Source organism: Coregonus lavaretus (genome assembly GCF_964263955.1).
Source record: "Coregonus lavaretus genome assembly, chromosome: 40".
Classification (NCBI taxonomy): Eukaryota; Metazoa; Chordata; class Actinopteri; order Salmoniformes; family Salmonidae; genus Coregonus; species Coregonus lavaretus.
Window position 1 is genome coordinate 9,955,982 of NC_140027.1, and position 25,993 is coordinate 9,981,974.

The window sequence follows — 25,993 nt, forward strand, 5'->3', positions numbered from 1 at the left end:
TAGCTAGTAATCTTACACCAGGCCTGCAGGGCAGTAAGACTGACAGCTTCTCTTCTGTTGAGTCTAACAGTAGGTGGTTTCAAAAGTAATCAGTATAGGTTTAAAGGGTCATTACACTCTAAAATAAAAGTTTGTCAGATGTTTTCAGACCTCAAAAGCTGCAAGATGTCAACCAGCTATATGTATTTCCCCAAATTCTGTTTTCTCGGTTTAGTTTTTTAAAGTTTCAATTTCTTTTCAGTTTTAAAAAACGTTTTTCGCTATCAAAATATATTTTTTAATAGATAAACAACAACATTGGATGTTCTAAGTCCACAACCATGCTCAAAGCACATCAGGAGACCACTTTTGAGAGACAACAGGTTAAACTCAAATAAAGCGTACTACTTAAATGGCAAACAAACCTGGTAAATTTCTCGCAGCTCTCACAAAATGAATACATGCTAAACCAGTTATAATTTTAAAAGATAAAGATACAAAAACGGTAATTAGAAACAACAACGTGATTAATGACAATTTTAAAAGCTTCTATGAACATTTATATAAATCAGAATTAAACAACAGTTGGATGGATCGTATATCCTTCTTAGACTCAACAACTCTGAAGCAATTATCAGCAGACAAAAACGAATCACTAAAAACAGAGATCACCCAAGAATAAATATTAGATACTGTTAAAACATTTGCACAGAGAAAAGCACCAGGAATGGATGGCATTCCCATAGAATTCCATTTAACATTTTGGGACAGAATAGCCCCCCTATTTACACGAATGACAACACACGCCACTCAATTCAGTACTTCCTAGTCCCATGTATCAAACAGTTATGTCAGTTATATTAAAACCAGGAAACTCTGGAGAGTCCCCTGCTGATAATAGACCCATACGTTTAATACATTGTGACAATAAAATAACAAAGCTTATAAGCAATAGAATGGCAAAAGTCTTACCAGACTTTATACATATCAATCAAACAAGGTTTATTAAAAAGACACAAACAAATAGAAGAACATATCAGTTTAATACAATACGCAAAAAAACAAGATATGGATTTTATCAATAATGGCTGTTGATACCGAAAAGGCGTTCAGCCGTCTTGAATGGCCTTTTCTATTCAAAACGTTCAATTAAAAACTTGGAAGCTTTCAACTTTCCAGCTGAAATAATAAATGTAATTAAAATGTTGTATAAATGTCCTAAAACAAAAAGATATACAAATAATACATTATCTGATGAAATTGCTTTAGAAAGGGGCACAAGACAGGGATGTCCCCTCCTGTTTGCACTGGCAATTGAGCCGCTTGCAGAAAGAATTAGACAGGACCCAAATGTAACAGGTATCAGTATTGGTAAACATGAATATAAACTAAACTTATCTGCAGATGATCTCCTGATATATCTGACCAATATTGAAAACTCAATGCCCCCATTGCTAAAAATATTTTCGGAATACTCCAAAATCTCAGGATATAAAATTAATGTGTAAAGAAACTAAATAATGGCAATAGGAAAAATATTAAAAAATCACAAATTCTACAGCACAACGGCAGAGTCATGTCTTAAGTGTAAAACTAATAATGACTCAATAAACCATGCTTTATGTGAATGCTATAAAGTCTGGAAGTTGTGGGAGGAGCTAGAAAGTTGTCTGTCAGAAGTATTACAATGTAAACGTACTTTAAATCCGTCTGTCTGCATATTTCAAGACATGGCATATGGGGTTGTAGTGAGATACCCGATGGGTTGGATGATTCTCTTCTGCTCATCTAGAAAAAAACGTATACTAAAAACGTGGAAATCAATCAATCTGCCATCATTAACACAATGGAAAAATCTAATGATTTATTATTTAAATATTGAAAGTGCATGGCCTACGGAGAGAAACAAAATGGTGCAGTTTCAGGCCAAGTGGCAAACAATAATGCAGGCACTAGGGATGGGGGTGTGAGCATGAGGGTCTGGGCAGAGGAGATGTAGTCATTGTTTGTGTGCGTCTGTAAGTTGTTGTTCGTATGTGTATGTTTGTATTTCGTGTGATTTTATTTTTTTACTTTATGAAAAAAATATAATATAATAAAAAAAGATCTTTGACATTTTTATTTTGGAGTGTAGTTAACCTTTAATTCAAGTGTGCAACAGCTAGGGACTTGTTGTTTGTTTAGCAGTGTTTCTGTAGCGCACATGTGATTGCAGAGTTTGCAAAACAAATGGCCACTGGGTTGATGCAAATAATCATGATCAGGTAAGCATAGGCTACTTTGTAGTTAACATTTAATTGAGAAGGTTTTTGGGATAGCCTTTCCATCTACCAAAATACACTTGTCATTAGCATAATCGCTAATGGCTACACAAAGTGGCAGCAGCATTGCAGTTCTTGATACAAACCGGTGCGCCTGGCACAGATCATACCCCGTTCAAAGGCACTCAATTGTCTCAAGGCTTAAAAATCCTTCTTTAACCTGTCTCCTTAAAGCTAGCATTAATCACATGATGTCAATGTGAAAATGAACCGAAGTCCCAAACCATCGGTTGTGTAGATCCAGCTTTATGCCTCAAACCTATATTAACGGAAAAGATACAGTGGGGAAAAAAAGTATTTAGTCAGCCACCAATTGTGCAAGTTCTCCCACTTAAAAAGATGAGAGAGGCCTGTAATTTTCATCATAGGTACACGTCAACTATGACAGACAAATTGAGAATTCTTTTTCCAGAAAATCACATTGTAGGATTTTTAATTAATTTATTTGCAAATTATGGTGGAAAATAAGTATTTGGTCACCTACAAACAAGCAAGATTTCTGGCTCTCACAGACCTGTAACTTCTTCTTTAAGAGGCTCCTCTGTCCTCCACTCGTTACCTGTATTAATGGCACCTGTTTGAACTTGTTATCAGTATAAAAGACACCTGCCCACAACCTCAAACAGTCACACTCCAAACTCCACTATGGCCAAGACGAAAGAGCTGTCAAAGGACACCAGAAACAATATTGTAGACCTGCACCAGGCTGGGAAGACTGAATCTGCAATAGGTAAGCAGCTTGGTTTGAAGAAATCAACTGTGGGAGCAATTATTAGGAAATGGAAGACATACAAGACCACTGATAATCTCCCTCGATCTGGGGCTCCACGCAAGATCTCACCCCGTGGGGTCAAAATGATCACAAGAACCACACGGGGGGACCTAGTGAATGACCTGCAGAAAGCTGGGACCAAAGTAACAAAGCCTACCATCAGTAACACACTACGCCGCCAGGGACTCAAATCCTGCAGTGCCAGACGTGTCCCCCTGCTTAAGCCAGTACATGTCCAGGCCCATCTGAAGTTTGCTAGAGTGCATTTGGATGATCCAGAAGAGGATTGGGAGAATGTCATATGGTCAGATGAAACCAAAATATAACTTTTTGGTAAAAACTCAACTCGTCATGTTTGGAGGACAAAGAATGCTGAGTTGCATCCAAAGAACACCATACCTACTGTGAAGCATGGGGGTGGAAACATCATGCTTTGGGGCTGTTTTTCTGCAAAGGGACCAGGACGACTGATCCGTGTAAAGGAAAGAATGAATGGGGCCATGTATCGTGAGATTTTGAGTGAAAACCTCCTTCCATCAGCAAGGGCATTGAAGATGAAACGTGGCTGGGTCTTTCAGCATGACAATGATCCCAAACACACCGCCCGGGCAACGAAGGAGTGGCTTCGTAAGAAGCATTTCAAGGTCCTGGAGTGGCCTAGCCAGTCTCCAGATCTCAACCCCATAGAAAATCTTTGGAGGGAGTTGAAAGTCCGTGTTGCCCAGCGACAGCCCCAAAACATCACTGCTCTAGAGGATATCTGCATGGAGGAATGGGCCAAAATACCAGCAACAGTGTGTGAAAACCTTGTGAAGACTTACAGAAAACATTTGACCTGTGTCATTGCCAACAAAGGGTATATAACAAAGTATTGAGAAACTTTTGTTATTGACCAAATACTTATTTTCCACCATAATTTGCAAATAAATTCATTAAAAATCCTACAATGTGATTTTCTGGATTTATTTTCTTCTCATTTTGTCTGTCATAGTTGACGTGTACCTATGATGAAAATTACAGGCCTCTCTCATCTTTTTAAGTGGGAGAACTTGCACAATTGGTGGCTGACTAAATACTTTTTTTCCCCACTGTAAGCCCCGCAGCAAAACCTCTAATTAAATGGTGCCTATCTTTTCCATGAATGTATTGTGGCATAAAGCTGGATCTACTAAACAGATGGCCTGGGATGTGGATATATGGAAAGAAATGACCGCTTTTGAGGTTTGAAAACGTCTGACAAACTGACATTTTGGAGTGTCAAGTCCCTTTACAAGACATGAAGTCTGTTGTCACCATTGATGCCACTGGAATCAACAAGAGTGCATTTTTCACAAGGATCCCTTGATAATTGTTACACCACAGTGTTCTATTGTTACCTCATTCCACCCTACAGTATATCCATTATTTTTTTACGAGGACCTAGGCTGCAGCCCTACTATATGACCCCACTAGTGTATTCCAAACTGATAACTCCATATCTCCCTATTCAAATGAATTGTTTCAGATCTGAGAGGAGGGTCAGCAAAGGCAAAGATAAGGGGGAAAGAGAAGGGAGGACGCTATCGGATTAGAATTAAGGCCTACAACGTCAGAGTGGGAGTGTGAGAGGAGCTGCTTGCCTGTCATCCCCATTCCAGCATAGTTTCCACCTGCAATCACAATGTTCTAGTGGTAGCCCTGGGGTTTGTTCTAGCAGTTACTACCACCACCTTTGGTGTATGAATGCCTGTGGGATTGTGTGCATTATTTGTGCAATTGACATGTGTCCATTACATGTATTCCGTCCCAACAGGACTCCATAGTCAGCCATGTCAGAAAGTTATTTTGTCATCACTTGTCACACCGTAGCATGTATGGTTGCCATATTAGGACAGCTTCAGATTCACAAGGTGTTCGTGTCCCTCTGATTTGTCCATCAAAGGCTGTCCTAATATGGACACCATACATATGGTATAGGGCCGGTTGCCTGATGACTCAAACTGAATTCTTCCGCAGCTCTCTCGTTCGCTACATACTTCAGTCAGACTGCCATCGTTGAAGTCGTCCGTAGTGACGTCAAAATGAGGGGTGTTGTACAAAACAAAGTCATCAGTGATTGGATCATCTCTAACCAATCAGAGTATCAAAGCCAATGATACATTTTCAAAACGTCGCTTTACCAATGTGTGTTCTGGCTCTGGCCCAACCCAATGGTTTCTGGAGTAAGGAGTTTGGGTAGCCAGGCAATGGAGTCAGTGTACACTATGTATGGGATTAATCCATAGCGTGTCAGTACCTCTTTAGACACCCCCCTTTCCCCTCTATCGATCAACGCTTCTCCCCTCCGCATAAACTCATTTAGTGGGCTGGTTGGTGAACTTTGGGATTACATCCAGAAACTGAACTCTAAAGGGTGACTGGCATGGAATTAACAGAGTCAATATTCAAAGCCACAGTGTTGTTCCCAGCAGAGACAACTGGTTGCAATGACGTCATTATGGCATCTTTGATGAATAGGCCTTGTATAGGTCTACTATTTTTTTTAAGGAACCAGAAAAATAAGTTACCAGATTTTTTTTTACTGGTTAGAATTTGACCAAAATATGTAATCTTTCCAATGCCGTCTAGATTTTGTCATGAAAAATACTTCTTTACCCGGTGAAGTCTCCTCAAACAGAGAAGCAGTTTACAACCAGAAAAATACGTAATGTGCCAAATTTTGGGTTAGTAGCAGAAAACATACAAAAAAATAACATAATATTGGACATATAGTTTGCTTTCAGTTCATTGTTTTGACATACCTTAGCCTCCCAGTCTTTATTGAGATAGTAAATACACGTTACACATCTCCCATCGCCGTTAGGGTTATCCACGTGACGTACATACCCAGTCCCGTTGCCTGGGTAACAGGCCACCATAGCCTGAAAAAGAACATGAGAAGGACATAGTTTGGGTGGCCATTTTGAAAATGTCGTAAAAGTTGTCACACAAGATAAAAATGCTTCCCAACACCTATTTCTCCATGATTAAGCATATAATAAAACAGCATATCTCCTATCTTTGATATTATGAAATTGTCATGTCATTTAAGAAGTCTTGTTGATTCATAATTGATAATACTGCTATTGAAATGCATGTGTATAAAAAGTATATACTAAATCATTCCCGTTCAAAGCATGCTAACAAAAAAGAGAACCACAAACAAAAAGGAGAACTTGTTATTCATAATTGCTGATATGTGAAAGCCGAGACAGAGAGGCGACTGACACGCTTGCTGGGCTGATTTGAAAGGAAAGAGGCTAATTGGAGTAGCTGAGTTGTTTTTGCTGTGTCATCGGTCTGGCCTTTACTTCAAGTGTTAGAAAACAATAGGTCAGAACTGTTGGCTTACGAGCATTTTTTCCCTTTATTATGTCGGTCTCTGGGTCACACGCACAAGTTGTTACGTAACAAACCGTGGGTGGAAAAATATATACACAGATACATCCTCTTAATTTTTTTATTTTTATAAACGGATACATCCTTTTGGTGCTCGGGTATTGCCACGGGACAGGACAAAGTGGGGGGGGACATGCATTTTGCTCGGTCATTGGAGATAGTATAGTACTTCCAAGGACATAGGCTACAATTGAGTAGTCGCAAAGTAGTATATTTTGTCTGACTTTATTTGGATAGTCCCATATAGATAATCTACAGATCAAAAGAGATGGCATTGTGCTCTGATATTGATTAATTCATTGTTAGGAAAGAGCTTGCAAAAAAGGCATTTCACTGTACTTGTGCACGTGACAATACAACTTGAAAGTACAGATGGTCAAACTTTCAACAAACAAGGCAACAGTAAACATGCCTTCCCCCACGAATGATTCAGCGCACCCCTTGGGCCAATCAGTGTAATTTTATAAATTACAAATCTCTTTGGCAAGATGCATCATTCACCCAAGTTTAATCAAAATCGGGCCAGTGGTGTCTGAGATATCACGTGGGTTAGCTAGACTCGTATCCCTGAGCGTGTGTGCCAAATTTCATCACTCGGAGTCAAACAGATCAAGAGATATGTGCCCATTATAGCGCCACCATGTAGTCAATATGAATGTTCTTGCATATGTTGTGTCTTGAAAGTGTTTGCAACATGTGTACTGAATTTTGTTACAATACGAATATCCTTGACTGATTTATATGCATTAATGTACCAGACCAGAATGTTTATTGGTCAATAGCGGCCATGTTGTTTTAGGTACTAGTCTGGAAAATATTGCGTTGAGAGACTTTTGTCCATAGATGCCAAATATCAAGTTTTGTGTAGATAGGTCATTCGGTGCCATAGGAGTAGCGTTTGAAATGTTTTTCACAAAATTCTAAAGGGTGGAAAATTCCTTGGTCCCTGAGGCAAAAATTTTATAGCCTGTTATAGCGCCACCATCTGGCCAATCAATGTAATTTTGTAAATACCGGATCTCTATTGCAAGACACATCATTCACACAAGTTTCGTCAAAGTCGGTCCAGTGGTGTCTGAGATATCGCGTGTGACGAACGAGCGTATTAACGGACGGTGACTCATTTAATCATGGGGGACAACTATCTGTTGATAAGCAACTGCTTGCTAAGGTTAAGATTAGGGCTGGGGTTAGTGGATAGTTAGTTGAAATGTTGTTGACAGTTATTGAACATCTACTGAACATCTACAAATCATACACAAACCATTTATTTGGGACTATCCAAATAAAGTGTTACCGTATATATTTCATATCTAATCACAGAAACAGAAGACATTGATGCTACAAATCTGTTACCTTTCAATTCCGAAGTTGGAACTGCTTTCCAAACAATATCCCTGTCAAGTTCCTATCACAAGTCCTCTTCAATTATGTTCTACAATAATCATAACTATGCTAAACTGATAACAGGATTCCGATAGGTTCTTAGACTGTCAACAAGGGCCAGAGTGTAACCCACAACACCCCCCCCCCCACCACCACCCCACAGGACTGTATGATACTATGACATGAGACTGCTTACACTGCCATTTACCCCAGATTGCTGGCCCTCTCTGTATGTGTTTATTTGTGACCTGGAAGGCCTTCTGATCTCTTTTCCAACTGTGGAGGAGGGAGGAGGACTGAGGGGTGAGATTGAGGGGAGAGGTGGACGGGAGGCTGTTAACCACCAGGATGTTCTGCACGTCTCCCGTTCACGCCTCTCCGTCAGGGTCATTTCCAGATGGCGGAAACCCCCTCGTCTTTTTATTTAAGAGAGGCCCGCACGCAAAACAAAGGAAATCAAAGAGAGGAAAGGGGGTCTGAGGTCACGAAATAGGTCAGCGGCGCTCTGGGTCAGACCTTGAGTCTAACTGGGATAGGCGGTGGTGGTGATCATAGCTGTGAGTTTGAGTGTGAGTGTGTGTGTGTGGTTGTCTGTCTGTGTGGAGACCGTGCCGTGAAGCAGCCAGAGTTGGTGATAACCAAGGTCTTGTTTTGTTTTTTTTGCACAACAGAACAATCCGTCCTCCAAAGTTTTGGAATGTCGAGGTCGGAACGTTGGGAAAGCGGGCCCACTGCTATTGTTAGAATGTTTCTGCTTAACTCACCAGGATAGGGCGGCAGGTAGCCTAGCGGGGCCCTCTTTGGGCCAGTAACCGAAAGGTCACTGGTTCCAATCCAAGAGGCGATTAGGTGAAAAATCTGTTGATGTGCCCTTGGGCAAGGCACTTAACCCTAAATGCTCCTGTAAGGCACTCTGGATAAGAGCTTCGGCTAAATGACTTAAATGAAAACATTTTTTTATATGAATGACGCTGCTTCGATCTCGCCGCGCTCGCCCTCGGATTCCGTAGAGTGATCTCCACGCTGCAGCCGGCAGTCAGTGACAGGCTATGCATGACAGATGACAGCCCCCACAATCCACTCGCCATTATTTCAGCTGTTATCCAACCATTAGCGCTTTTCCTGCTGGCAGGTGCAAGCTGAGCTCGAAAAGGAGGGAAACACCGACACACGCAGACCAAAACAAAAGACGAGTCGGGACAAAGCCAACACAGCGCCGAGGGCTGACGCAAGTCAGGGGGGAGTGAACGGGTACATGGGGAAGATAACATCAGATGCCATTTGAAGACATGGAGTGCGTAAAGAGGGGCTGAAGTGCGTCAGAGAGGTTTTGCTCAGTGCGAGATGGGGGTGGTGAGACGTGGGCTTTGTGTCATTTGGTTTCTGGTGGTCGTGTTTCGCATGCCATGCTATGCCTCCTCTATGCTGTGCAAGAGTGATTTCTCAAGTGCCTCCATTGACAGAGGGCAGGTGAATGGAGAGAAAAGGGGGTTGGCAGCCATACCGCCTTCATGCAGACAGTGGCCGTACAAAACCTAGGGTTGCAAAAACGTTCAATAAATTCTTATTTTCTAGAAATCCTGGTTGGAGGATTACAGATTTCCTGCTCATTCGCTCCTGAATCCGGGAATCCTCCAACTGTGATTTTGGGACAGCGGTCTACAAAACGCAACACACATCTCATACTGTAAGCACTTAATATGCATAACACGTGGCCCCGTGTAGCTCAATTGGTAGAGCATGGCGTTTGCAACGCCAGGGTTGTGGGTTCGATTCCCACGGGGGGCCAGTATGAAAATGTATGCACTCACTAACTGTAAGTCGCTCTGGATAAGAGCGTCTGCTAAATAACTACAAAAAAAAGGACTGTTATAGGGGGTTGAGGGTAATTTGGTAACTGTGACCTGAAATGGATGCTCTTGTTACTTTATTTTCCAGAGGTTTAATTAATGTTTTATGTTTATAAAGTTGATGGTGATCAGTTACATTTTCTACCGCAGTGCTGCAAGCAGACGTGAGAAAGCCAATGTATGCGTTATGTAATATACATGTATTGGAGCGAGGTACTCGCTTACAGTAGGCACAATGCATAAATGGGTCACAGCTCTGAACTATATAAGGCCACACAAATGGAATAGGCTATATTGCACTTGTAGGCATTGTGCACAATGCACTTCAACACTCCAGTCTTTGCACACTTGGAGTGAGTGTGTCTGTATCTGAGTGTAAATGTCTGAGTATTCCTGTGTTTGTGTGTCTGAAGGTGAGGCTGTCTGTGCATGTTTCAGTCTTTCTGTGTAATTGCAGGGTTCAACGTTTGAAAGTGATGTGTGTCTGTGTGAATGCACCTCAGTGAGAGTGTGTCCGTGTGAGAATGCGGTCTCCTGCTCTCTCATCCTGCTCAATCTCTTGACACCGCGCCACCTCCAGAGTAGGCTTGGGCAGTCTCCAGATTTTAAAATCGTCATACCGTCCTTCTCTCATCCCGGGATTTACGATATTACTGGCATAGCACACAAGGGGGAGCTAAAAACGCAAGAAAAGCTAATTGGGCTTCTATTACCAGAATGCTAACAAAATTAGCACAAACTAATAGCGAAATCACATTGACACATAGCGAAAAATGACACATAGCAAAGACAGGGAAATCAAGCTCATAAAGTTATACAAGCATAGTTAGTAGCTACCGAATGTAAACAAGAGAAATTGTGCAAATGAACAAAGTTGTGATGCATGCTTTTCTGAAGGAAGAGCAGCATGTGTACACGGAGCAGATGGGAGAAGAACGGAGGAGGATTTAAATGCTAATATAAAGCACAGGGAAAAAATTGCAACTGTACAGATAACTCAATCCAGAGTTTTGGACTTCTGGCAGAAAGCCATTATAAGATATCTCATGGCAAACATTTAGTAGTGAATTGCTTACAAGTGTAATTCCATCACCGTATGTGCGCCGCACAACTGAGACTCGCAGATAGATACAGAACGCTATGGACTCACCGGCTCCCGCTGTGCTATTTAAAAACAAACACGTGACTGGCTCAACTGTTCTGGGGAACTACGGTAAGCTTCATAATGTAAAATAATGTGACAGGTGAAATGAAGAACGCAATCTACTGTATCTCCTAACGTATAACACAAGTTGAATGCAGGTATTAACTTAAAAAGGTAGCTACAAATATTCACATTTATTGAAAAACTTCCTAGAAAAAGTTTTGACGGTATTGAAAAACCATCCTGTGGCTTTTTCCAATACCCCGGTATACCACAGGAGGTTGGTGGCACCTTAATTGGGGAGGACGAGCTCGTGGTAATGGCTGGAGCGGAATTAGTGGAATGGTATCAAATACATCAAACACATTCCTTCCATGTGTTTGATGCCATTCTATTCGCTCCGTTCTAGCCATTATCCTCCCTTCAGCAGCCTCCACTTTGGTATATGGTATAAACGGTATCCTGCCCAAGCCTACTCCAGAGAGAAGAGTGGCTGAACTGATCTAAACTCAGCGGTGGCTGTGACGGCTGCTGGAGCCCATCCAGACAGGCTTTATTTTAATGATCGTGCTACGTGCGGTGCGTGAGGCTGTCTGTCTTCTAGCTGGCTGTTGCTCCTCTAGCGGGGAGTGGGGACTAGCCCTGGCACTAGAAGAGCATCCAGGCCAGGCTCAACCGGTGTTGGAGTAAACACATTTGTTATGGTCAAGAGAGGGAGGTTAGCGAGCCAATTGAGAATTGAGACGGGTCATGCACAACCCCCGCAGGGTGCAGTTTACGCTACATGAGTTACTGTCTGACACAGACAGTGTCGTTTGAGATGGAGGACCTGAACTGCCTTCAAAACGACCTTTTAAAATGAGACTGACTTTCAAGAAGTATGTACACTGTTTAATGCTTTAGGCTGGATTTACACAAAGCAGCTGTTTTAAAAAGCAACTGTTTTCAATCTTTCAATGCAACTTCACTTATAACACAAAGCAACTCATCCACGTTTGAAATTGCATGCAACATCCAATTCAATCAAAGTCTATAAATATGCTCTTCTTTACGGCAGTGTTCTACAATTTAGGTCATGGCGACCCACCCAATTTAGGTCATGGGGACATTTGTTATATCCCAGCACTGAACACACCACATTCAACTTATCAGGGGCTTGAATGTGCAAAAGCTGTGGGTCCCCCAAGATCATGATTGAAGAGCATTGCACTACTGTAAGAATTTGTTACAAGTTGTGCCATCATATCAGACTCCTGAGTGGCGCAGTGGTCTAAGGCACTGCATCGCAGTGCTAACTGTGCCACTAGAGATCCTGGTTTGAATCCAGGCTCTGTCGCAGCCGGCCGTGACCGGGAGACTCATGGGCGGCGCACAAGTCGTCCAGGGTAGGGGAGGGAATGGCCGGCAGGGATGTTGCTCAGTTGATAGAGCATGGCGTTTGCAACGCCAGGGTTGTGGGTTTGATTCCCACGGGGGGCCAGTATAAAAAATATATATATATGTATTCACTAACTGTAAGTCGCTCTGGATAAGAGCGTCTGCTAAATGACGTAAAATGTAAAAAATATCAAAGCTTTCTGTGCAGCTGGAGACGAAAGTCGGTAGCCTCACTCCAATCATTTGTAAAGCAACGTCATTTCATTTCAGAAGCACATGAGAACCCATTTGGACCAGGATTCATTTTGTTTTCACATACGAGCTGCAGCAAAGATAAGGAGTTCAAGCACTCAAGGATACAGAAAATTAACGTTGCTATGACGTGAACATTTCTTAAATAACCTCTCAAACAGAGTAACATAAAACTCTTATTTCCTGTCAGTTTCACAGACTGTACCGACGGGGGACTTTCCACAGGGAGTCTACAGTGCCACTGTGAGTTCTGGGGGAATGGAGCAGCCTCAGTCTTCTGAATTAAAACAACGGGGCAAAATGGGCTCTCCTTAGACTGCGCATCTCCACCGTAGAATGTAAATAGAGGCATTAGGCATTTAATTGTGCTAGAGCTCCAGCACCGACCCACCACCAGGGAGGAAGTAGAGGCTGACAGACCCAGAGACACCAGGGTCGTGTTCATTAGGGCATGCAACGAAAAATTGAAATGCGTGTTTCTTATTGTCCACGTAGTCCATCCCGGTATTGGTCAGCTTTTCAGTTTATGGACTAATGAACACAACCCTGAATAAACCATCTATTGGCCTCATTAGAGAGCTAAGACTGTTCTCAGCCTGTTTTGTTTACATTCCCTAACTTGCAGTTTTAGCGCCCATTAGCCTTTAGCCTGTGAGGGTCACCCCGTTGCATCGATGCCCGTCCAAACAAGCCCCTAAATTAATCAATAGCGCTTCCTAGACAGGAGAAAATGGCGGGAAAACTTTCAGGACTGGTTCTCAAACAATCCTAAAGCAGCCAGTAACTTACCAAAGGGAATCTTTATGAGGCCTGAGACCACCAGTATACACAACCAGGAGGAATTATGCCATAGGTTTCCCATTACCATGTGTGGCCCACTGCATTTTGTAGGTCCCCATAAGTAAGATTCTTTAGGGAGCGCAGTTGGATCCCAAATGTATGCAATGGTCCATGTTAAGAGGAAAGGGGTAGTGTACAATTCTTTGCCTAGTAACTTGAGCATTTCCTCATTGTCTAGTAGGTGCTTACATGCTATCGTGCTAATGGTCAGAGAAACCAGCACGGCCCTGCTGCCCATATCAGTGTCTGCAGGAAGTGCTGCTTCGGCGCTTCTCAAACATCCTGTTGCACGGCCACAAGGAGATGACACGGCTGAGTAAAATGACAGATGACACTGGACCAGCTGCATTGAACTGTTGCCAATTTCCTTGAATGTGAACAAAAGTGTCTCTGGTGTTCTGCATTTTCCAAATATCGCCTAGCATCTTCCGTTTGTTCCCAACGGAATGAGTCTATTAATTGCAGTTGACATGTCCTTTAAATTGTCAAACAGGAAAGTACACAGGAAAATCTCCTAAGCAATTTTAACACCCACAGTGTTCAAATAAACACTTTCAACACGTACATATAATTACCCGGAAAAGTGTTAAATTAAAACTTTGAAAAGTGTTGATAAATGAACACATTTTAAAAGTCCATCAATCGACAAAACTTTAGCATGTTAGGCTCCCAACACTTTGGGTGATGAAAATGTATATTTTTTAAAAAGCGACAAAACACAGATTTTTTTTTAGCAAATAAGACAAATCCTTGCAATCACAGAAAGGGGACATTTTCTTATTCTTTAAGACCTTGACAGAGTGCATTTGTGCAAAGTCCCAGGACCGCTGGAAAACAATCAATTAGGAAACAATAAATAAATAAAATTTGATTTGTTAGCTGATATGGCCGGGGAGTCTGAATACCCGGCATACGATATCATGGTCAGTCTGTTTATTTTCCTACTGTTTAGGCCTAACACCCGGAAAATGGACAAATTAAACATTCAGGCCTGGACTCTACTTTGCTTCTCACAAACTGACGACTGAGGCAAACATCAAATTATTATAGAAAATAAACAAGCCACTATTTAAGCTTGCAGGGCGGATTACTTCCTATCAAATTTCTCTTCAAAGCCCTATCTGTACTCTAGGGAGAGGATTGTTTTCCTTTAAGATCATAACATAGTGTTGTTTCCAGTGTAGTATTGCAGTAATTTCATATTACTTTGAGATCTTGACACCAGATACAATTTCAAGTACCACAAAAGCCAGGCTTTGCTTGTAGTGAAATGTTGTGTTTGCATTCCCCACATGTCAACCACAGAACCAATCATTACAGATAGAAGATACATTACATCAAGACACAGAGCATGTTAGGGGCTCCAAAAGCAACATTCTCAGAGTAGTTTAGAAGTTGTTTGTTTGGTTAGACACCCAGACGTAAAGTTCATAAACCTTGAATCTGGGACTTGCGTGACAAGCAAGCAGAGCTGCACTGTTTTCCATGGCAGACAAAGTAGAGTTTCATGCGTGCATCTGTCTGTGTGTGTGTGTAGAGACTGATAAGGGAAGCCCTCCAATCTACAGTCCAAACAGTCACTCACTGATCTATCAGGGGTCGTCCTTCTTCACAGCTGTGACAGAACAAACTTAGTCACCTTGCTGGCCAACAGTGTGGAGAGAGCTAAAGCAACTTAAAGGGTTCAGAGACACACCCCCTAACAAAATGGCAGTTACATCAGTGTCTAACTGACACATCAGTGTATTTTTTCTCTATTGGTCGAACAACTTAAAGAGGCTATATGTGACATCTGCCGGGAGGTGCTCTTGAGCCAAAGGGGTCCCCTAAATGGACAGAAATAACCCATTGTCCAAAAATGACCTCACTGGACAGAGAGAGGCACATTTTCTCACAACCATGAGCAAAAGCATACATTGTTTCCCTAATACTTTTTCATGGATTTGTGTGATTTTATAAAACAGGAAATTAATTTATTAACATATAATATGCATATGAAACATGCAGCCAACATCCAAGCCAAAATTTGACTTAAACTAAACTTCCATAGTGTATCTTTAAGGCATTTGTCCTCTAAAACACAACAGGGCCCAAAGCTGGTGGTAAAGGGGCGTTCCTCGCATGCAGGAAATGTGAAGGTCGTCCTGGCGATGGATGACTCAAATATGGCCTATCAGTAGCATAGGGTGCAGCCTGACAGGAAGTCCCTGTTTAAAGAAATGGACTCAAGTTTTTATATCAGAGAGTTCAGAACAATAGAGAGAGAAGATACAGTGGGGAAAAAAAGTATTTAGTCAGCCACCAATTGTGCAAGTTCTCCCACTTAAAAAGATGAGAGAGGCCTGTAATTTTCATCATAGGTACACGTCAACTATGACAGACAAAATGAGGAAAAAAATTCCAGAAAATCACATTGTAGGATTTTTTATGAATTTATTTGCAAATTATGGTGGAAAATAAGTATTTGGTCAATAACAAAAGTTTCTCAATACTTTGTTATATACCCTTTGTTGGCAATGACACAGGTCAAACATTTTCTGTAAGTCTTCACAAGGTTTTCACACACTGTTGCTGGTATTTTGGCCCATTCCTCCATGCAGATCTCCTCTAGAGCAGTGATGTTTTGGGGCTGTCACTGGGCAACACAGACTTTCAACTCCCTCCAAAGATTTTCTATGGGGTTGAGATCTGGAGACTGGCTAGGCCACTCCAGGACCTTGAAATGCTTCTTACGAAGCCACTCCTTCGTTGCCCGGGCGGTGTGTTTGGGATCATTGTCATGCTGAAAGACCCGGCCATGTTTCATCTTCAATGCCCTTGCTGATGGAAGGAGGTTTTCACTCAAAATCTCACGATACAGTGGTCTTGTATGTCTTCCATTTCCTAATAATTGCTCCCACAGTTGATTTCTTCAAACCAAGCTGCTTACCTATTGCAGATTCAGTCTTCCCAGCCTGGTGCAGGTCTACAATTTTGTTTCTGGTGTCCTTTGACAGCTCTTTGGTCTTGGCCATAGTGGAGTTTGGAGTGTGACTGTTTGAGGTTGTGGACAGGTGTCTTTTATACTGATAACAAGTTCAAACAGGTGCCATTAATACAGGTAACGAGTGGAGGACAGAGGAGCCTCTTAAAGAAGAAGTTAAAGGTCTGTGAGAGCCAGAAATCTTGCCTGTTTGTAGGTGACCAAATACTTATTTTCCACCATAATTTGCAAATAAATTCATAAAAAATCCTACAATGTGATTTTCTGGATTTTTTTTCTCAATTTGTCTATCATAGTTGACGTGTACCTATGATGAAAATTACAGGCCTCGCTCATCTTTTTAAGTGGGAGAACTTGCACAATTGGTGGCTGACTAAATACTTTTTTCCCCCACTGTACTCAGCAGTTTGGCTGAGCCGCTACCTTTAAACCCCTATTGAGCAGATTCCTAACTGGAGATAAGTGCACATAACAGCAACTTTTTGGGTACATCTTCAAACCTCAAAACATTGACTTTGTGTGAGGGGGTGGGCCCCATGTGTTGACCTTGAGTGGTGGGCTTGAGGACTTTGCAATTAACCCCTGGCGAGAACCTATAGGGGACACAACAGATGCATACCTTAGTGAATTAGTCCTAATGACGGGGGCAGATTTGAGGAATTAAGTAATGATAAACCATGAGAGTTTGGCAGTAGAGTGCCATTAACAGCTGGTGAGAGAGGCGCAAAGGGCCAAGGTCCGCTGCACATCCAAAGTCAAGGGGACATGAGCAGGGCAGCAATTACGCTTGCATTGCTCCCCATACAGCTCAAACGAAGGTATTCGAAGTGCTTTGCATTGAATTATTTTCCATTGTTTTGTAAAAATGGAATCACCGGTCAACCGGTGAACAGTACACCCCAACACTTTATATACAGTGCATTTGGAAAGTATTGAGACCCCTTCCCTTTTTCCACATTTTGTTATGTTACAGCCTTATTCTAAAATGTATTAAAAAATAAATAAATCCCAATCAACACACAATACCCCATAATGACAAATGTGGAAAAAGTCAAGGGGTCTGAATACTTTCTGAATGCACTGTAGAATGGTTAAGACTTCAAAGTTTGTCAAGAGACTAGGCGTAATGAGTGCATACTAGCAGTGTGGTTCAGCTGGTGTGTGTGGATAGACTGGATGAATTACACAGTACTGTATTGTAACCCTAGTACAGTTCTGTCTGGTGGAGGTGTGAAGACTGATCTCACACACAAGTATAAGGTTGAGTTCCTGCCCGACTAGATGTACCAATGGTTGCGTACCATGTCATTGACTGTACAGTCGGGCATCAGATGGCTATGTCATATGATGTGGTTAGCTTATATGTTAAATACCTATCCAAGCGTTTTAAGGTCTGGCATGCAATAAATTAGGGCAGGAACTCAATCATAAAGTAGGGGACGCATCGGAACCGACGATCAGTCAAACACCGTCATTGGTCGACCATCGCCCACAGGTGTGTGCCGCACCATCGCCGTTAGTTGGACCTGAGCGATTGGCCGTCATTCCCAGATTCATGTATAATCTTGTTCAGGGCGGACAAAGAGTAAAAAACAGTCAGCCATCGCTGAATCCTTTCTATCTGTTTTAGGCTTAACACTAGAGCCGCTAAAGCAGTCACTTTGACTGTTCATGAATTACATCATTTTTATTACTCTGCCATTTTTAAAGCCATGCCCCCCCCCCCCCCCCCCGCGTTCTTGACTTTTCCTAAATAAGTCTATATTTACATTTACATTTTAGTCATTTAGCAGACGCTCTTATCCAGAGCGACTTACAGTTAGTGAGTGCATACATTATTTTTTTATTTTTTCATACTGGCCCCCCGTGGGAATCAAACCCACAACCCTGGCGTTGCAAACGCCATGCTCTACCAACTGAGCTACTGTCGGTGTTAGAATCTTAATATCACAAACAGAACTGGAGTGAATGTTTGTGTAGCCACCCTTTGCCTTGATGACAGCTCTGCACACTCTTGGCATTCTCTTAACCAGCTTCACCTGGAATGCTTTTTCCAACAGTCTTGAAGGAGTTCCCACATATGCTGAGCACTTGTTTCACCTTCACTCCCAAACCATCTCAATTGGGTTGAGGTCGGGTGATTGTGGAGGTCAGGTCATCTGACGCAGCACTCCATCACTCTCCTTCTTGGTCAAATAGCCCTTACACAGTCTGGAGGTGTGTTTGGTCATTGTCCTGTTGAAAAACAAATGATAGTCCCACTAAGCGCAAACCAGATGGGATGGCATATCGCTGCAGAATGCTGTGGTAGCCATGCTGGTTAAGTGTGCCTTGAATTCTAAATAAATCACTGACAGTGTCACCAGCAAATCACCCCCACACCTTTACATTTTAGTCATTTAGCAGACGCTCTTATCCAAAGCGACTTACAGGAGCAATTAGGGTTAAGTGCCTTGCTCAAGGGCACATTTACGTCATTTAGCAGACGCTCTTATCCAGAGCGACTTACAAATTGGTGCATTCACCCTATAGCCAGTGGGATAACCACTTTCCCAAAAAAAAAATTTTTTTGGGGGGGGGGTAAAAGGATTACTTTATCCTATCCCAGGTATTCCTTAAAGAGGTGGGGTTTCAAATGTCTCCGGAAGGTGGTGAGTGACTCCGCTGTCCTGGCGTCGTGAGGGAGCTTGTTCCACCATTGGGGTGCCAGAGCAGCGAACAGTTTTGACTGGGCTGAGCGGGAACTATGCTTCCGCAGAGGAAGGGGAGCCAGCAGGCCAGAGGTGGATGAACGCAATGCCCTCATTTGGGTGTAGGGACTGATCAGAGCCTGAAGGTACGGAGGTGCCGTTCCCCTCACTGCTCCATAGGCAAGCACCATGGTCTTGTAACGGATGCGAGCTTCAACTGGAAGCCAGTGGAGTGGCAGAGTAACAGAGTGGCAGAGTAACCATCACACCTCCTCCTCCTCCATGCTTCACGGTGGGAAGATGCGGAGATCATCCGTTCACCTATTCTGCGTCTCACAAAGACACAGCGTTTGGAACCAAAAATCTCAAATTTGGACTCAGACCAAAGGACAGATTTCCACCGGTCTAATGTCCATTGCTTGTGTTTCTTGGCCCAAGCAAGTCTCTTCTTATTATTGGTGTCCTTTAGTAGTGGTTTCTTAGCAGCAATTTGACCATGAAGGCCTGATTCACGCGGTCTCCTCTGAACAGTTGATGTTTAGATGTGTCTGTAACTTGAACTCTGTGAAGCATTTATTTGGGCTGCAATTTCTGAGGCTGGTAACTCTAATGAACGTATCCTCTGCAGCAGAGGTAACTCTGGGTCTTCCTTTCCTGTGGCGGTCCTCATAAGAGCCAGTTTCATCATAGCGCTTCATCATGTCTTAAAGTAATGATCTCTTTGCTTATTTGAGCTGTTCTTGCCATAATATGGACTTGTCTTTTAACAAATAGGGCTACCTTCTGTATACTACCCCTACCTTGTCACTACACAACTGATTGGCTCAAATGCATTAAGAAGGAAAGAAATTCCACAAATTAACAAGGCACACCTGTTAATTGAAATGCATTCCAGGTGACTACCTCATGAAGCTGGTTGAGAGAATGCCAAGAGTGTGCAAAGCCGTCATCAAGGCAAAGGGTGGCTACTTTGAAGAATCTCAAATATAAAATATATTTTGATTTGTTTAACACTTTTTTGGTTACTACATGATTCCATATGTGTTATTTCATAGTTTTGATGTCTTCACTATTATTCTACAATGTAGAAAATAGTGAAAATAAAGAAAATCCCTGGAATGAGTAGGTGTGTTCAAACTTTTGACTGGTACTGTATGTTAGGATGACAGAGCTCCATTGTCCTTACAAAAAACAGGGAGAGGTGGTGATGGAGGGAAAGAGAATCTGGAATCCTTAGTAATAGGGAATACCCCTTTCTGCCTGTTCTGTGTCCTGTAACTGAAATATCCTAGCATATGGAAAGTAGCATATCGTAGTAATAGTTAGTCTTAAGAAAGTAATGTAATATTTAATTAATCTAAAAATTGAATAAGCACCAAGTAACAAGTAATGTTCTTGTGAGTCACACTGATTTTGTTTTGTTTCAAGCAGTGGTGTAAAGTACTTAAGTAAAAATACATTAAAGTACTACTTAAGTAATTTTTTTTTGGGGGGGGGGGGGGGGTCTGTACTTTACTTTACTATTTACACTGAAAAATATATATAAAAGCAACATGTAAAGTGTTGGTCCCATGTTTCATGAGCTGAAATAAAAAATCCCAGAGATGTTCCGTATACACAAAAAGCTTATTTCGCTCAAATTTTGTGCACAAATTTGTTTACATCCCTGTTAGTGAGAATTTGCTGAGGAGTACTTCTGTCTGTAATAAAGCCCTTTTGTGGGGAAAAACTCATGCTGATTGGCTGGGCCTGGCTCCCCTTCCCAGGCCCACCCAGGGTTGCACCCCTGCCCAATCATATGAAATCCATAGAATGAATTTATTTAAATTGACTGATTTCCTTATATGAACTGTAACTCAGTAAAATCTTTGAAATTGTTGCATGTTGCGTTTATATTTCTGGTCAGTATATATTTTTGACAACTTTTACATTCCTAAAGAAAATAATGTACTTTTTACATTTTCCCTGACACACAAAAATACTTGTTACATTTTGACAGGAAAAAGGTCAAATTCACACACTTATCAAGAGAACATCCTTGGTCATCCCTACTGCCTCTGATCTGGCGGACTCACTAAACACAAATGCTTCGTTTGTAAAGGATGTCAGAGTGTTGGAGTGTGCCCCTGGCTATCCATAAATTACATTTTTGAAAATCTAGACAATTGTGCTATCTGGATTGCTCAATATAACGAATTTGAAATTATTTATACTTTTACAATTAAGTATATTTTAGCAATTACATTTACTTTTGATACTTAAGTATATTTAAAACTTTTAGACTTTTAATCAAGTAGTCTTTTACTGGGTGACTTTCACTTTTACTTGTGTCATTTTCTATTAAGGTATTTTTACTTAAGTATGACAATTGAGTACTTTTTCCACCACTGGAATGCAATGTGCACTATTCAATTATTATTTTCCCCCATTAAATTACTGGTATTTGACTGACAGTTGCAGGGACCTGGCTGGGTAACAGTTGGAGAAAGCCTCCAAGGGGACTTATGACCGCTCTGCAGGATGGGGGTAGTGTGTAGGCTCCTTAGTACAACACCTAGCAACATCACCAAGACGTTCAGAACTCTTGGTGTAAGGTGTGAGGTCTTGGACTCACAGATGCAGGGACCCAGGTTCTAGTCCATATCAGGGCAACTTTCCGAATTCGCTACAATACTTTCATATTCTCGTTCATACAGTGCCTTCAGAAAGTATTCAGACCCCTTTTTTCCACATTTTGTTACGTTACAGCCTTATTCTAAACTTGATTAAATTAATGTTTTTCCTCATCCATCTAGACACAATATCCCATAATGAAAAAAGTGAAAACAGATTTTACACATTTTTGCACATTTACTAAAAATGAAAAACAGAAATACTTTATTTACATAAGTATTCAGACTCTTTGCCATGAGACTCGAAATTGAGCTCCGGTGCATCCTGTTTCCATTGATCATCCTTGAGATGTTTCTACAACTTGATTGGACTCCACCTGTGATAAATTCAATTGGTTGGACATGATTTGGAAAGGCACACACCTGTCTATATAAGGTCCCACAGTTGACAGTGCATGTCAGCGCAAAAACCATGCCATGAGGTCGAAGGAATTGTCCGTAGAGCTCCGAGACAGGATTGTGTCGAGGAACAGATCTGGGGAAGGGTACCAAAAAATGTATGCAGCATTGAAGGTCCCCAAGAACACAGTGGCCTCCATCATTCTTAAATGGAAGAGGTTTGGAACCACCAAGACTCTTCCAAGAGCTGGCCAAACTGAGCAATCGGGGGGGAAGGGCCTTCGTCAGGGAGGTGACCAAGAACCTGATGGTCACACCGCCCACAACCGCAGAGCTCTCCAGAGGGTGGTGCGTTCTGCCCAACTCATCACCGGGGGCAAACTACCTGCCCTCCAGGACACCTATAGCACCCGATGTCACAGGAAGGCCAAAAAGATAATCAAGGACAACTACCACCCGAGCCACTGCCTGTTCACCCTGCTATCATCCAGAAGGCGAGTACAGGTGCATCAAAGCTGGGACCGAGAGACTGAAAAACAGCTTTTATCTCAAGGCCATCAGACTGTTAAACAGCCATCACTAGCACAGAGAGGCTGCTGCCTACATACAGACTTCAAAATCACTGGCCACTTTAATAAATGGAACAACTAGTCACTTTAATAATGCCACTTTAATGTTTACATATCTTGCATTACCCATCTCATATGTATATACTGTATTCTATACTATCTATTGCATCTTAGCCTATGCCACTCTGACAATGACATTGCTCATCCATATATTTATATATTCTTATTCCATTCCTTTACTTAGATCTGTGTGTATTAGGTTTTTGTTGTGGAACTGTTAGATATTACTTGCTAGATATTGCTGCACTGTCGGAACTAGAAGCACAAGCATTTCGCTACACTTGCAATAACATCTGCTAACCATGTGTATGTGACCAATACATTTGATTTGATTTTGACAGAGCTCCAGAGTTCCTCTGTGGAGATGGGAGAACCTTCCAGGAGAACAACCATTCTGCAGCACTCCACCAATCAGGCCTTTATGGTAGAGTGGCCAGACAGAAGCCACTTCTCAGTAAAAGGCATATGACAGCCCGCTTGGAGTTTGCCAAAAGGCACCTAAAGGACTCTCAGACCATGAGAAACAAGATTCTCTGGTCTGATGAAACCAAGCTTGAACTCTTTGGCCTGAATGCCAAGCGTCACGCCTGGAGGAAACCTGCCACCATCCCCACGGTGAAGCATGGTGGTGGCAGCATCATGCTGTGGGGATGTTTTTCAGCGGCAGGGACTGGGAGACTCTGGAGAGACCTGAAAGTAGTTGTGCAGCGACGCTCCCCATCCAACCTGACAGAGCTTGAGAGGATCTGCAGAGAAGAATGGGAGAAACTCCCCAAATACATGTGTGTCAAGCTTGTAGTGTCATACCCAAGAACACTCAAGGCTGTAATCGCTGCCAAAGGTGCTTCAACAAAGTACTGAGTAAAAGGTCTGAATACTTATGTAAATGTGATATTGACGTTTTTTCTTTGTAATACATTTGCAAAGATTTCGTAACTGTTCTTGCTTTGTCATTATAGGGTATTGTGTGTAGATTGATGAGGGGGGGGGGGGGGGGTCAATTTAATCAATTTTAGAATAAGACTGTAACTTTACAAAATGTGGAAAAAGTCAAGGTGTCTGAATACTGTCCGAATGCACTGTATAGGCCTACCCTTATTAATTATTATATTAAGAATAGGCCTATATGTTATCATAGAAGTATATGTATTATATATTCTTATAATAGTATCATTCTGAATACTGTCCGAATGCACTGTATAGGCCTACCCTTATTAATTATTATATTAAGAATAGGCCTATATGTTATCATAGAAGTATATGTATTATATATTCTTATAATAGTATCATTCTGAATACTGTTCGAATGCACTGTATAGGCTTACCCTTATTAATTATTATATTAAGAATAGGCCTATATGTTATCATAGAAGTATATGTATTATATATTCTTATAATAGTATCATTAATATGATACCATATTCATACTATTATTAATGTTACACATTTTAAAATATGTTATTCTTGTTTTCAATATTATGATTATTATGTTGTTGCAAAAAGAAATGTTTAAGACTTTCATAACTTTTAAATAGGACTAACTGGAGAAGATAAATAAATATTGAAATAAGTTCAAATCTATTAATAACATGCAACTCACTTTCAGTGTTTACTTACTTTCGTCCTTCCATTTATTCTGTAGTTTCCCAGTTTACCATTACAGTGTCGGACCAGGTCGTCCATGCGACTCATGAGAAAGGCTATCTTCTCACAACCAGGCTCTCTTCCTTCAGTCCAGGTTATTTTGTCTCCTCGTATATCTTTAGTGGAGTCACTTCTTTGAATAACCAACTGTCCGTCAGTAAATTTACCAGTCTTGTGGAGGGCTCTCACATCCTCCAAAATACTCAGTCCAGTCTCTTCTCCAAGGAAATTGTCAACAACACAGATGCCATGCTTACTCATACATGGAACGATATAGTCCATAGCCAGTTTTTGCGGGGGGGACCTCATTTGTCCGTTGGTTTTAGAGCTGAGCTTAATTCCTTCCCCAGTCTGCTTGCTGTCAGACACACTACCCGAGCAAGTTACCGAAGTGATAAAATCTTTCATTCTTTCGCCATCTGTCGGCGGATTTGAAGGCCCAGTGTTTGTGGTGCTCTGAGAAGCTGTGTCATTCTGTTCGTCGGTGCTTTTCTTTTTAAGCTGCCTGTCTTGCCCTCCTTTCGCAGTCCGTACGGGCTGTTGTGTTGATTCGGGCTGCCGCTGACACTGAGGTTTCTCGGCCTCTTTACAAAACTGCTTGTGCTTCTTCCAGTCCGCTTTCTGGTGTTCTTTACTACAGTAGAAAGAGTTCCGACACCGTCCACATTTAAGCAGGTTTTCCATCTTTCCACAAAGCTCACAATACTGCTGGTCCCTGTCAAATTCATTTGCTCTCTCCTTCTCCATGCTTATGTCAGAGCGAGCGCCCCTTTAAACCAAGCTCTTTTCACCCGCTGCTACCGTCCAAGTTTAGAAGACTCCTAGTCCTAAAACAATAGAAACGAAATTGTAGAGCGGCGGCATTCCTGCGAAATAATTATTTCATCACATGTGCTGAATTGCCCTCCTTTTGTGTTTCGTAGTAGATTAAATACTGTTGAGCGCGTCATAACGAATTGTCTGACTATTTTGCAGTGTGTCGTTCCGCTCGAGTCGCATGGCGCCTACGCGCCCCCCCCCCCCAACTTCACTCCACACGTAGTCCAAAGTAAGACAACCCCTGACGTCAGCATAACGAGGGCAGGGCCAACCGCTGAGGCCCAAGGCCCATTCATAAGGTTGAAACAAAGCGTGCAGTTTTTTAGAATTCGTTGTTGTTTTTCTCATTCGGATCTTTATTAACTTATAACCACTCATTATTTTATATTTTCAGTTAAAGTTAAAGTGCTTGTTTACATAAGCATGTTATGTATACTGCTTATGAATGTGTTATGAATGTGTTATGAAGTCCTTAGGTACATTTGATGTTCACAATGTTCTTCTCATCGTTAAATATAAAAGTGTTTCCAACCGCAATGAAGCTTTGTTAATTTACAATATGAAGTTAGCCTATTTGTGGACACTCATCCAAATATGCTGTCATTCATCAAATTCACTTTATACTTGAATGAAGAGTGACTATAGCCTAACATTAAAAAACAATATATTCAGAGTTGATTTTAAACATATGATGCTACATTATGAATATAATATAATCATAAACCAGAAATATAACTCCTACATCATAAACCAGAAATACCTGGACCGTAATGACACCTTATCAAAACTGTTGACAGCAATTCACTACCCATTGATGTTTGACTCATTCACTGAAAATAGATACTGGCGAAAAGTCATGTTCCTTTACCTAGAAATTCC

The 25,993-nt window shown here is 41.6% G+C and overlaps 1 protein-coding gene across 1 annotated transcript in view; it reads right to left on the minus strand.

Annotated features, from left to right (window-relative positions):
- egln1b (egl-9 family hypoxia-inducible factor 1b) overlaps nt 1-25,318 on the minus strand; it is a 34,108-nt gene extending 8,790 nt beyond the window's left edge. Inside the window, exons 1-2 of the mRNA XM_084157076.1 lie at nt 24,269-25,318; nt 5,853-5,972 (exon numbers count right to left, since the gene is read on the minus strand). Coding sequence (XP_084013202.1) covers nt 5,853-5,972; nt 24,269-25,042 — 894 coding nt within the window. The 5' untranslated portion in view covers nt 25,043-25,318. The remainder of the gene's footprint in view (nt 1-5,852; nt 5,973-24,268) is intronic.
- Between the last annotated feature and the right edge of the window lie 675 nt (nt 25,319-25,993).